The 13,848-nt window shown below is 58.6% G+C and overlaps 1 protein-coding gene across 3 annotated transcripts in view; it reads right to left on the bottom strand.

The window, feature by feature from the left end:
• The window catches only part of STX1B (syntaxin 1B), a 65,564-nt gene that overhangs the window by 17,032 nt on the left and 34,684 nt on the right, over positions 1–13,848 (bottom strand). For all 3 annotated transcript variants that reach the window (XM_090130313.1, XM_090130312.1, XM_090130314.1), the window contains 2 exons: positions 6,420–6,493; positions 3,017–3,125 (listed from right to left, as the gene is read on the bottom strand). In XM_090130313.1, the coding sequence (XP_089986439.1) occupies positions 3,017–3,125; positions 6,420–6,493 (183 nt within the window). The remainder of the gene's footprint in view (positions 1–3,016; positions 3,126–6,419; positions 6,494–13,848) is intronic.

Genomic DNA, 13,848 nt, shown 5'->3' with positions numbered 1-13,848 from the left:
CAACCCTAAACCCCAAATCCCCCACCCCACATCTCTGTGACCCACATCCCACCCCACAACCCCGACTGACCCCAAATCATCACCTCAAACCCCCGCCCCGAATCACTCACCCCACATCCGGCTCGAAAGCTCACCCCAAAACCCAACCCCACATCCTCACCCCACATCGCACCCCAAAACCCCCCCACACCAAATCCCAATCCCAAATCCCATCCCCACCCCAACCCCCCACATTCCCACCCCAAATCCCAAATCCCATCCTCACCCCAAACCCCCGCATTCCCACCCCAAACCCCCCACCCCAAATCCAACCCTAAACCCCAAATCCCCCACCCCACATCTCTGTGACCCACATCCCACCCCACAACCCCGATTGACCCCAAATCATCACCTCAAAACCCCCCCACCCCGAATCACTCACCCCACATCCGGCTCGAAAGCTCACCACGAAACCCCACCCCACATCCTCACCCCACATCGCACCCCAAAACCCCCCCACACCAAAACCCCCACATCTCACCCCAAATCCCTACCCCAAATCTCAATCCCAAATCCCATCCCCACCCCAACCCCCCACATCCCCACCCCAAATCCCAAATCCCATCCTCACCCCAAACCCCCACATCCCCACCCCACATCCTCACCCCACATCGCACCCCAAACCCAGACTCCAAAGCCCCCAGACCCCAAAACCCCAAACCCCAAAGCCCGACCCCAAAAGCACGCACTGATCTCCAGCTGGCGCTGGATGCGGTCCTTGCAGCGGTCGCGGTACTGGGACTGGGTGGCACCCAAACCCCAAACCCCAGACCCCAAACCCCAAAGACCCCAAACCCCAAACCCCAAAACCCCAAAACCCCAAACCCCAAAACCCCAGACCCCAAACCCCAAACCCCAAACCCCAAACCCCAAAACCCCAAAAGCACGCACTGATCTCCAGCTGGCGCTGGATGCGGTCCTTGCAGCGGTCGCGGTACTGGGACTGGGTGGCACCCAAACCCCAAACCCCAAACCCCAAAGACCCCAAACCCCAAACCCCAAACCCCAAACCCCAAACCCCAAACCCCAAAGACCCCAAACCCCAAACCCCAAACCCCAAAACCCCAAAAGCACGCACTGATCTCCAGCTGGCGCTGGATGCGGTCCTTGCAGCGGTCGCGGTACTGGGACTGGGTGGCACCCAAACCCCAAACCCCAAACCCCAAAGACCCCAAACCCCAAAACCCCAGACCCCAGACCCAAAAACCCCAAAACCCCAAACCCCAAACCCCAAACCCCAAACCCCAAAACCCCAAAGACCCCAAACCCCAAAGACCCCAAACCCCAAAGACCCCAGACCCCAAAACCCCAAACCCCAAACCCCAAACCCCAAAACCCCAAAAGCACGCACTGATCTCCAGCTGGCGCTGGATGCGGTCCTTGCAGCGGTCGCGGTACTGGGACTGGGTGGCACCCAAACCCCAAACCCCAAAACCCCAAAACCCCAAAACCCCAAACCCCAAACCCCAAACCCCAAACCCCAAACCCCAAACCCCAAACCCCAAAGCCCGACCCCAAAAGCACGCACTGATCTCCAGCTGGCGCTGGATGCGGTCCTTGCAGCGGTCGCGGTACTGGGACTGGGTGGCACCCAAACCCCAAACCCCAAACCCCAAACCCCAAAGACCCCAAACCCCAAACCCCCCTGACCCCAAACCCCAAACCCCAAACCCCAAACCCCAAAGCCCGACCCCAAAAGCACGCACTGATCTCCAGCTGGCGCTGGATGCGGTCCTTGCAGCGGTCGCGGTACTGGGACTGGGTGGCACCCAAACCCCAAACCCCAAACCCCAAACCCCAAACCCCAAACCCCAAAACCCCAAACCCAAAAACCCAGACCCCAAACCCGCAGAAGCCAAATCCCCCTGACCCCAAACCCCAAAAGCCCAAAACCAGACCCCAAACCCCCCAGACCCCAAACCCCAAACCCCAAACCCCAAAACCCCAGACCCCAAACCCCAAAAACCCCAAACCCCCCAGAAGCCAAACCCCCCTGACCCCAAACCCCAAAAGCCCAAACCCAGGCCCCAAACCCCCCAGACCCCAAACCCAGACCCCAAACCTCCCAGACCCCAAAACCCCAAACCCCAAAACCCCAAAACCCCAAACCCCAAAGACGCCAAACCCCAAACCCCAAAACCCCAAACCCCAAAACCCCAGACCCCAAAACCCCAAAACCCCAAAACCAGACCCGAAAACCCCAAAAACACAAACCCAGACCCCAAAAACCCCAAACCCCCCAGAAGCCAAACCCCCCCTGACCCCAAACCCCAAAGACCCCAAACCCCAAACCCCAAACCCCAAACCCCAAAACCCCAAAAGCACGCACTGATCTCCAGCTGGCGCTGGATGCGGTCCTTGCAGCGGTCGCGGTACTGGGACTGGGTGGCACCCAAACCCCAAACCCCAAACCCCAGACCCCAAACCCCAAAGACCCCAAACCCCAAAGACCCCAGACCCCAAAACCCCAAACCCCAAAACCCCAAACCCCAAAGACCCCAAACCCAAACCCCAAACCCCAAAGCCCGACCCCAAAAGCACGCACTGATCTCCAGCTGGCGCTGGATGCGGTCCTTGCAGCGGTCGCGGTACTGGGACTGGGTGGCACCCAAACCCCAAACCCCAAACCCCAGACCCCAAACCCCAAAGACCCCAAACCCCAAAGACCCCAGACCCCAAAACCCCAAACCCCAAAACCCCAAACCCCAAAGACCCCAAACCCAAACCCCAAACCCCAAAGCCCGACCCCAAAAGCACGCACTGATCTCCAGCTGGCGCTGGATGCGGTCCTTGCAGCGGTCGCGGTACTGGGACTGGGTGGCACCCAAACCCCAAACCCCAAACCCCAGACCCCAAACCCCAAAGACCCCAAACCCCAAAGACCCCAGACCCCAAAACCCCAAACCCCAAAACCCCAAACCCCAAAGACCCCAAACCCAAACCCCAAACCCCAAAGCCCGACCCCAAAAGCACGCACTGATCTCCAGCTGGCGCTGGATGCGGTCCTTGCAGCGGTCGCGGTACTGGGACTGGGTGGCGTTGTACTCCGTCATCACCTCCACGAATTTGCGGGACAGCGTCGAGTGCTGCGGGGCAACGGGGCGCCTGTGGGGTCGCTTATAGGGCCGCTTATAGGGCCGCTTATAGGGTCACCCCAAATCCCCACATCATCACCACCCATCCCTACCCCAAACCCCCCATCCCACATCCCCCCCCCACCCCAAATCCCATCCCCACCCCAAACCCCCACCCCAAACCCCCCAGCCCAAATCCCCACCCCAAATCCTCACCCCACATCCCACCCCAAATCCCCACATCCCCATCCCCAAACCCCCCACCCCAAATCCCATCCCCATCCCAAACCCCCACCCCAAATCCCCACATCCTCACCCCAAACCCCATCCCCACCCCAAACCCCCCACCCCAAATCCCATCCCCACCCCAAACCCCCACATCCTCACCCCAAACCCCCCACCCCAAACCCACACCCCAAACCCCCACATCCTCACCCCAAACCCCATCCCCACCCCAAACCCCCCACCTCAAATCCCAAAACCCCAAACCCCATTCCCACCCCAAACCCCCCACCCCAAACCCCCACATCCTCACCCCAAACCCCTCACCCCAAACCCCATCCCGAAACACCACCCCCACCCCAAACCCCCCACCCCAAACCCACACCCCAAATCCCCACATCCTCACCCCAAACCCCATCCCCACCCCAAACCCCCACCCCAAATCCCCACATCCTCACCCCAAATCCCATCCCCACCCCAAATCCCCACATCCCCACCCCAAACCCCCCACCCCACCCCACATCCCATCCCGAACTCCCCACCCCAAATCCCATCCCCACCCAAAACCCCACCCCAAACCTCCCACCCCAAACCCCATCCCCACCCTAAATCCCCACATCTCACCCCAGATCCCCATCCCAAACCCCCCCACCCCAAACCCCCCTCCTCAAATCCCATCCTCACCCCAAACCCCAAATCCCCAAATCCCATCCCCACCCCAAATCCCCACATCCTCACCCCAAACCCCATCCCCACCCCAAACCCCCACCCCAAATCCCCACATCCTCACCCCAAACCCCTCACCCCAAACCCCCCATCCCACATCCTCACCCCAGATCCCCACCCCAAACCCCCTCACCCCAAAACCCATCCCCACCCCAAATCCCCACATCCTCACCCCAAACCCCATCCCCTCCCCAAACCCCCACCCCAAATCCCCACATCCTAACCCCAAATCCCCACATCCTCACCCCAAACCCCATCCCCACCCCAAACCCCCACCCCAAATCCCCACATCCTCACCCCAAACCCCATCCCCACCCCAAACCCCCCACCCCAAATCCCATCCCCACCCCAAACCCCCCACCCCAAATCCCCACATCCTCACCCCAAACCCCTCACCCCAAACCCCATCCCGAAACCCCATCACCACCCCAAACCCCCCACCCCAAACCCACACCCCATACCCCCACATCCTCACCCCAAACCCCATCCCCACCCCAAACCCCCCACCCCAAATCCCCACATCCTCACCCCAAATCCCATCCCCACCCCAAATCCCCACATCTCACCCCGCATCCCTACCCCAAACCCGCCATCCCAAATCCCCCATCCCACCCCACATCCCGAACCCCCCACCCCAAATCTCTCGATCCCACCCCACATCCCCACCCCAAATCCCCCACCCCAAACCCCTCACCCCAAACCCCATCCCCACCCCAAACCCCCCACCCCAAATCCCCACATCCTCACCCCAAACCCCATCCCCACCCCAAACCCCCCACCCCAAATCCCATCCCCACCCCAAACCCCCACATCCTCACCCCAAACCCCATCCCCTCCCCAAACCTCCACCCCAAATCCCCACATCCTCACCCCAAACCCCCCACCTCAAATCCCATCCCCACCCCAAATCCCCACATCCCCACCCCAAACCCCCCACCCCACATCCCATCCCGAACTCCCCACCCCAAATCCCATCCCCACCCAAAACCCCACCCCAAACCTCCCACCCCAAACCCCATCCCCACCCTAAATCCCCACATCTCACCCCAGATCCCCATCCCAAACCCCCCCACCCCAAACCCCCCTCCTCAAATCCCATCCTCACCCCAAACCCCAAATCCCCAAATCCCATCCCCACTCCGAATCCCCACATCCTCACCCCAAACCCCATCCCCACCCCAAATCCCATCCCCACCCCAAACCCCCACATCCTCACCCCAAACCCCATCCCCACCCCAAATCCCATCCCCACCCCAAACCCCCACATCCTCACCCCAAACCCCATCCCCACCCCAAACCCCCCACCTCAAATCCCAAAACCCCAAACCCCATCCCCTCCCCAAACCCCCACCCCAAATCCCCACATCCTCACCCCAAATCCCAAATCCCCAAACCCCATCCTCACCCCAAACCCCCAAATCCTCACCCCAAACCCCATCCCCACCCCAAACCCCCCACCTCAAACCCCATCCCCACCCCAAACCCCCACATCCTCACCCCAAACCCCCACCCCAAATCCCCACATCCTCACCCCAAATCCCATGCCCACCCCAAACCCCCACATCCTCACCCCAAACCCCATCCCCACCCCAAACCCCCCACCTCAAATCCCAAACCCCCAAACCCCATTCCCACCCCAAACCCCCACCCCAAATCCCCACATCCTCACCCCAAACCCCATCCCCACCCCAAACCCCCACCCCAAATCCCCACATCCTCACCCCAAACCCCATCCCCACCCCAAATCCCCACATCCTCACCCCAAACCCCATCCCCACCCCAAACCCCCACCCCAAATACCCACATCCCACCCCAAACCCCTCACCCCAAACCCCCCATCCCACATCCTCACCCCATATCCCCACCCCAAACCCCCTCACCCCAAAACCCATCCCCACCCCAAATCCCCACATCCTCACCCCAAACCCCATCCCCTCCCCAAACCCCCACCCCAAATCCCCACATCCTCACCCCAAATCCCCACATCCTCACCCCAAACCCCATCCCCACCCCAAACCCCCACCCCAAATCCCCACATCCTCACCCCAAACCCCATCCCCACCCCAAACCCCCCACCCCAAATCCCATCCCCACCCCAAACCCCCCACCCCAAATCCCCACATCCTCACCCCAAACCCCTCACCCCAAACCCCATCCCGAAACCCCATCCCCACCCCAAACCCCCCACCCCAAACCCACACCCCAAACCCCCACATCCTCACCCCAAATCCCAAATCCCCAAATCCCATCCCCACGCCAAATCCCCACATCCTCACCCCAAACCCCATCCCCACCCCAAACCCCCACCCCAACCCCGCACCCCAAAAGGGCCGTGGGGGATTTGGGGTTTCGGCCCACCTGCGTTTTGCGGATGCGCAGGTCGGCGGAGGAGCGGTTCAGCCCTTCCTCCTGCTCGATGCTCTGCTCGATGGCTGCGGGGCAAAACATGGCATGGCAGCCCCACAACGCTCGGCCCTATAACCCCACAGGACCCCATCAAGCCCCACTGCACCCCGTAAGACCCCAGAAAACCCCACAGGGCCCCATTAAACCCCATAGGGCCCCATAAAACCCCATAGGGCCCCATAAAACCCCATAAGACTCCATAAGACGCCATAAAACCCCACAGGACCCTGTAATACCCCATAAGTAACCCCACAGGACCCCATAAGACCCCATAGGACCCCATAAAACCCCACTGCACCCCGTAAGACCCCAGAAAACCACACAGGGCCCCATTAAACCCCATAGGACCCTATAATACCCCATAAAACCCCACAGGACCCCATAAAGCCCCACTGTACCCCATAAGACCCCAGAAAACCACACAGGGCCCCATTAAACCCCATAGGGCCCCATAAAAGCCCACAGGACCCCATAAAACCCCATAAGTAACCCCATAAGACCCCATAAAACCCCATAGGACCCTGTAATACCCCATAAAACCCCACAGGACCCCATCAAGCCCCACTGCACCCCATAAGACCCCAGAAAACCACACAGGGCCCCATTAAACCCCATAGGACCCTGTAATACCCCATAAAACCCCACAGGACCCCATAAAGCCCCACTGTACCCCATAAGACCCCAGAAAACCACACAGGGCTCCATTAAACCCCATAGGGCCCCATAAAAGCCCACAGGACCCCATAAAACCCCATAAGTAACCCCATAAGACCCCATAAAACCCCATAGGACCCTGTAATACCCCATAAAACCCCACAGGACCCCATCAAGCCCCACTGCACCCCATAAGACCCCAGAAAACCACACAGGGCCCCATTAAACCCCATAGGACCCTGTAATACCCCATAAAACCCCATAGGACCCCATAAAGCCCCACTGTACCCCATAAGACCCCAGAAAACCCCACAGGGCCCCATTAAACCCCATAGGACCCTGTAATACCCCATAAAACCCCACAGGACCCCATAAAGCCCCACTGCACCCCATAAGACCCCAGAAAACCACACAGGGCCCCATTAAACCCCATAGGGCCCCATAAAAGCCCACAGGACCCCATAAAACCCCATAAGTAACCCCATAAGACCCCATAAAACCCCATAGGACCCTGTAATACCCCATAAAACCCCACAGGACCCCATCAAGCCCCACTGCACCCCATAAGACCCCAGAAAACCACACAGGGCCCCATTAAACCCCATAGGACCCTGTAATACCCCATAAAACCCCACAGGACCCCATCAAGCCCCACTGCACCCCATAAGACCCCAGAAAACCACACAGGGCCCCATAAAACCCCATAGGACCCCATAAAAACCCCACAAGACCAAATAGGACCCCATAAAACCCCATAGGACCCCATAACACCCCATAACACCTCACAGGACCCCATAAGACCCCATAGGACCCCATAAAGCCCCACTGCACCTCATAAGACCCCAGAAAACCCCACAGGGCCCCATTAAACCCCATAGGGCCCCATAAAACCCCATAGGACCCCATAAAAACCCATAAGACCAAATAGGACCCCATAAAACCCCATAGGACCCCATAAAACCCCATAAGAGCAAATAGCACCCCATAAAACCCCATAGGACCCCATAACACCCCATAAGACCAAATAGGACCCCATAAGACCCCATAGGACCCCATAGGACCCCATAACACCTCACAGGACCCCATAAGACCCCAAAAAACCCCATAAGATCCCACAGGACCCCATAACACCTTGTAAGACCCCATAACACCCCACAGGACTCCATAAGACCCCGTAAAACCCCATAGGACCCCATAAAGCCCCACTGCACCCCATAAGACCCCAGAAAACCCCACAGGGCCCCATTAAACCCCATAGGGCCCCATAAAAGCCCATAGGACCCCATAAAACCCCATAAGACCAAATAGGACCCCATAAGACCCCATAGGACCCGATAAGACCCCATAACACCTCACAGGACCCCATAAGACCCCATAGGACCCCATAAAGCCCCACTGTACCCCATAAGACCCCAGAAAACCCCACAGGGCCCCATTAAACCCCACAGGGCCCCATAAAACCCCATAGGACCCCATAAAAACCCCATAAGACCAAATAGGACCCCATAAAACCCCATAGGACCCCATAACACCCCATAACACCTCACAGGACCCCATAAGACCCCATAGGACCCCATAAAGCCCCACTGCACCTCATAAGACCCCAGAAAACCCCACAGGGCCCCATTAAACCCCATAGGGCCCCATAAAACCCCATAGGACCCCATAAAAACCCATAAGACCAAATAGGACCCCATAAAACCCCATAGGACCCCATAACACCCCATAAGACCGAATAGGACCCCATAAGACCCCATAGGACCTCATAACACCTCACAGGACCCCATTAGACCCCAAAAAACCCCATAAGACCCCACAGGACCCCATAGGACCCCATAACAGCCCATAACACCCCACAGGCCCCCATAAGACCCCGTAAAACCCCATAGGACCCCATAAGACCCCATAACACCTCACAGGACCCCATAAGACCCCAAAAAACCCCATAAGACCCCACAGGACCCCATAACACCTTGTAAGACCCCATAACACCCCACAGGACCACATAAGACCCCGTAAAACCCCATAGGACCCCATAAAGCCCCACTGCACCCCATAAGACCCCAGAAAACCACACAGGGCTCCATAAAACCTCATAGGACCCCATAAAACCCCATAAGACCCAATAGGACCCCATAAGACCCCATAGGAACCCATAAAACCCCACAGGACCCCATAGGTAACCCCATGAGACCCCATAAGAACCCACAGGACCCCATGAAATTCCGTAAGACCGCATAGGACCCCATAAAACCCCATAGGACCCAATAGGACCCCATAAAACCCCATAGGACCCCATAACACCCTGTAAGACCCCACAACACCCCACAGGACCCCATAAGACCCTATAAAACCCCATAAGACCCCATAGGACCCCACAGGACCCCATAGGACCCCATAAAACCCCACAGGACCCCATAGGACCCCACAAGTAACCCCATAGGACCCCATAAGACCCCATAGGACCCCACAGGACCCCATAGGACCCCATAAGTAACCCCACCGGACCCCATAGGACCGCACAAGACCCCATAGGACCCCATAAGACCCCATAGGACCCCACAGGACCCCATAAGACCCCACAGGACCCCATAAGTAACCCCATAGGACCCCATAAAACCCCATAGGACCCCACAGGACCCCACAGAACCCCATAAGACCCCATAACACGCCACAGGACCCCACAGGACCCCACAGGACCCCATAAAACCCCATAGGACCCCACAGGACCCCACAGAACCCCATAAGACCCCATAACACGCCACAGGACCCCACAGGACCCCATAAGACCCCATAGGACCCCATAGGACCCCACAGGACCCCATAGGACCCCACAAGTAACCCCATAGGACCCCACAGGACCCCACAGGACCCCATAGGACCCCGTAAGACCCCATAAGACCCCACAAGTAACCCCATAGGAGCCCATAGGACCCCATAAGACCCCATAGGACCCCACAGGACCCCATAAGTAACCCCACCGGACCCCATAGGACCCCACAGGAGCGCACAGGACCCCATAAGATCCTATAAGACCCCATAGGACCCCACAAGACCCCACAGGACCCCATAGGAACCCATAAGACCCCATAAGTAACCCCATAGGACCCCATAAAACCCCATAGGACCCCATAGGACCCCACAAGTAACCCCATAAGAGCCCACAGGACCCCACAAGTAACCCCATAAGACCCCATAGGACCCCACAAGTAACCCCATAAGAGCCCACAGGACCCCACAGGACCCCATAGGACCCCACAGGACCCCACAAGTAACCCCACAGGACCCCACAGGACCCCATAACACCCCACAAGTAACCCCATAGGACCCCACAGGACCCCACAGGACCCCATAGGACCCCACAAGTAACCCCACAGGACCCCACAGGACCCCATAGGACCCCACAAGTAACCCCATAAGACCCCACAGGACCCCATAGGACCCCACAGGACCCCATAGGACCCCGTAAGACCCCATAAGACCCCACAAGTAACCCCATAGGAGCCCATAGGACCCCATAAGACCCCATAGGACCCCACAGGACCCCATAAGTAACCCCACTGGACCCCACAGGACCCCACAGGAGCGCACAGGACCCCATAAGATCCTATAAGACCCCATAGGACCCCACAAGACCCCACAGGACCCCATAAGACCCCACAGGACCCCATAGGAACCCATAAGACCCCACAAGTAACCCCATAACACCGCACAGGACCCCACAGGACCCCATAGGACCCCATAAGACCCCACAGGACCACACAGGACCCCACAGGACCCCATAAGACCCCACAGGACCACACAGGACCCCACAGGACCCCATAAGTAACCCCACCGGACCCCACAAGTAACCCCATAGGACCCCACAGGACCCCATAGGACCCCACAGGACCCCACAAGTAACCCCACAGGACCCCATAACACCCCACAAGTAACCCCACAGGACCCCACAGGACCCCATAGGACCCCACAAGTAACCCCATAGGACCCCATAAGACCCCATAAGACCCCACAGGACCCCACAGGACCCCATAAGACCCCATAGGACCCCACAGAACCCCACAAGACCCCATAAGACCCCATAGGACCCCACAGGACCCCATAAGACCCCATAAGACCCCACAGGACCCCACAGGACCTCATTGGACCCCATAAGACACCATAGGACCCCATAGGACCCCATAACACCCCATAGGACCCCACAGGACCCCATAAGTAACCCCATAGGACCCCATAAAACCCCATAGGACCCCACAGGACCCCATAGAACCCCATAAGACCCCATAAGACCCCATAACACCCCACAGGACCCCACAGGAGCGCACAGGACCCCATAAGATCCTATAAGACCCCATAGGACCCCACAAGACCCCACAGGACCCCATAGGACCCCATAAAACCCCATAGGACCCCATAAGACCCCATAAGTAACCCCATAGGACCCCATAAGACCCCATAGGACCCCATAGGACCCCACAGGACCCCGTAGGACCCCACAAGTAACCCCATAGGACCCCACAGGACCCCATAGGACCCCACAAGTAACCCCATAAGACCCCACAGGACCCCACAGGACCCCATAGGACCCTATAAGACCCCACAAGTAACCCCATAGGACCCCATAGGACCCCACAAGTAACCCCATAAGACCCCACAGGACCCCACCGGACCCCATAGGACCGCACAAGACCCCATAGGACCCCATAAGACCCCATAGGACCCCACAGGACCCCATAAGACCCCATAGGACCCCATAAGACCCCATAGGACCCCACAAGTAACCCCACAGGAGCCCATAGGATCCCATAAGACCCCATAGGACCCCACCGGACCCCATAAGTAACCCCACCGGACCCCACAGGACCCCATAGGACCCCACAGGACCCCACAGGAGCGCACAGGACCCCATAAGATCCTATAAGACCCCATAGGACCCCACAAGACCCCACAGGACCCCACAAGTAACCCCACAGGACCCCACAGGACCCCACAGGACCCCACAAGTAACCCCACAGGACCCCACAGGACCCCATAAGACCCCACAAGTAACCCCATAACACCGCACAGGACCCCACAGGACCCCATAAGACCCCACAGGACCCCATAGGACCCCACAGGACCCCATAGGACCCCACAAGTAACCCCATAGGACCGCACAGGACCCCACAGGACCCCATAGGACCCCACAAGTAACCCCACAGGACCCCACAGGACCCCACAGGACCCCATAGGACCCCACAAGTAACCCCATAGGACCCCACAGGACCCCATAGGACCCCACAAGTAACCCCATAGGACCCCATAGGACCCCATAACACCCCACAGGACCCCATAAGACCCCATAAGACCCCATAAGACCCCATAACACCCCACAGGACCCCATAAGACCCCATAAGACCCCATAGGACCCCATAGGACCCCACAGGACCCCATAAGACCCCATAAGACCCCACAGGACCCCACAGGAGCGCACAGGACCCCATAAGATCCTATAAGACCCCATAGGACCCCACAAGACCCCATAAGTAACCCCATAGGACCCCATAAAACCCCATAGGACCCCATAAGACCCCATAAGTAACCCCATAGGACCCCATAAGACCCCATAGGACCCCATAGGACCCCACAGGACCCCATAGGACCCCACAAGTAACCCCATAGGACCCCACAGGACCCCATAGGACCCCACAAGTAACCCCATAAGACCCCACAGGACCCCACAGGACCCCATAGGACCCTATAAGACCCCACAAGTAACCCCATAGGACCCCATAGGACCCCACAAGTAACCCCATAAGACCCCACAGGACCCCACCGGACCCCATAGGACCGCACAAGACCCCATAGGACCCCATAAGACCCCATAGGACCCCACAGGACCCCATAAGACCCCATAGGACCCCATAAGACCCCATAGGACCCCACAAGTAACCCCATAGGACCCCATAAGACCCCATAAGACCCCACAGGACCCCACAGGACCCCATAAGACCCCATAAGACCCCACAGGACCCCACAGGACCTCATTGGACCCCATAAGACACCATAGGACCCCATAGGACCCCATAACACCCCATAGGACCCCACAGGACCCCATAAGTAACCCCATAGGACCCCATAAAACCCCATAGGACCCCACAGGACCCCATAGAACCCCATAAGACCCCATAAGACCCCATAACACCCCACAGGACCCCACAGGAGCGCACAGGACCCCATAAGATCCTATAAGACCCCATAGGACCCCACAAGACCCCACAGGACCCCATAGGACCCCATAAAACCCCATAGGACCCCATAAGACCCCATAAGTAACCCCATAGGACCCCATAAGACCCCATAGGACCCCATAGGACCCCACAGGACCCCATAGGACCCCACAAGTAACCCCATAAGACCCCACAGGACCCCACAGGACCCCATAGGACCCTATAAGACCCCACAAGTAACCCCATAGGACCCCATAGGACCCCACAAGTAACCCCATAAGACCCCACAGGACCCCACCGGACCCCATAGGACCGCACAAGACCCCATAGGACCCCATAAGACCCCATAGGACCCCACAGGACCCCATAAGACCCCATAAGACCCCATAAGACCCCATAGGACCCCACAAGTAACCCCACAGGAGCCCATAGGATCCCATAAGACCCCATAGGACCCCACCGGACCCCATAAGTAACCCCACCGGACCCCACAGGACCCCATAGGACCCCACAGGACC

Source organism: Phasianus colchicus, chromosome 40 (genome assembly GCF_987193195.1).
Source record: "Phasianus colchicus chromosome 40, bPhaCol1.hap1.1, whole genome shotgun sequence".
Taxonomy (NCBI): domain Eukaryota; kingdom Metazoa; phylum Chordata; class Aves; order Galliformes; family Phasianidae; genus Phasianus; species Phasianus colchicus.
This window is presented reverse-complemented; position numbering and strand designations above follow the sequence as displayed.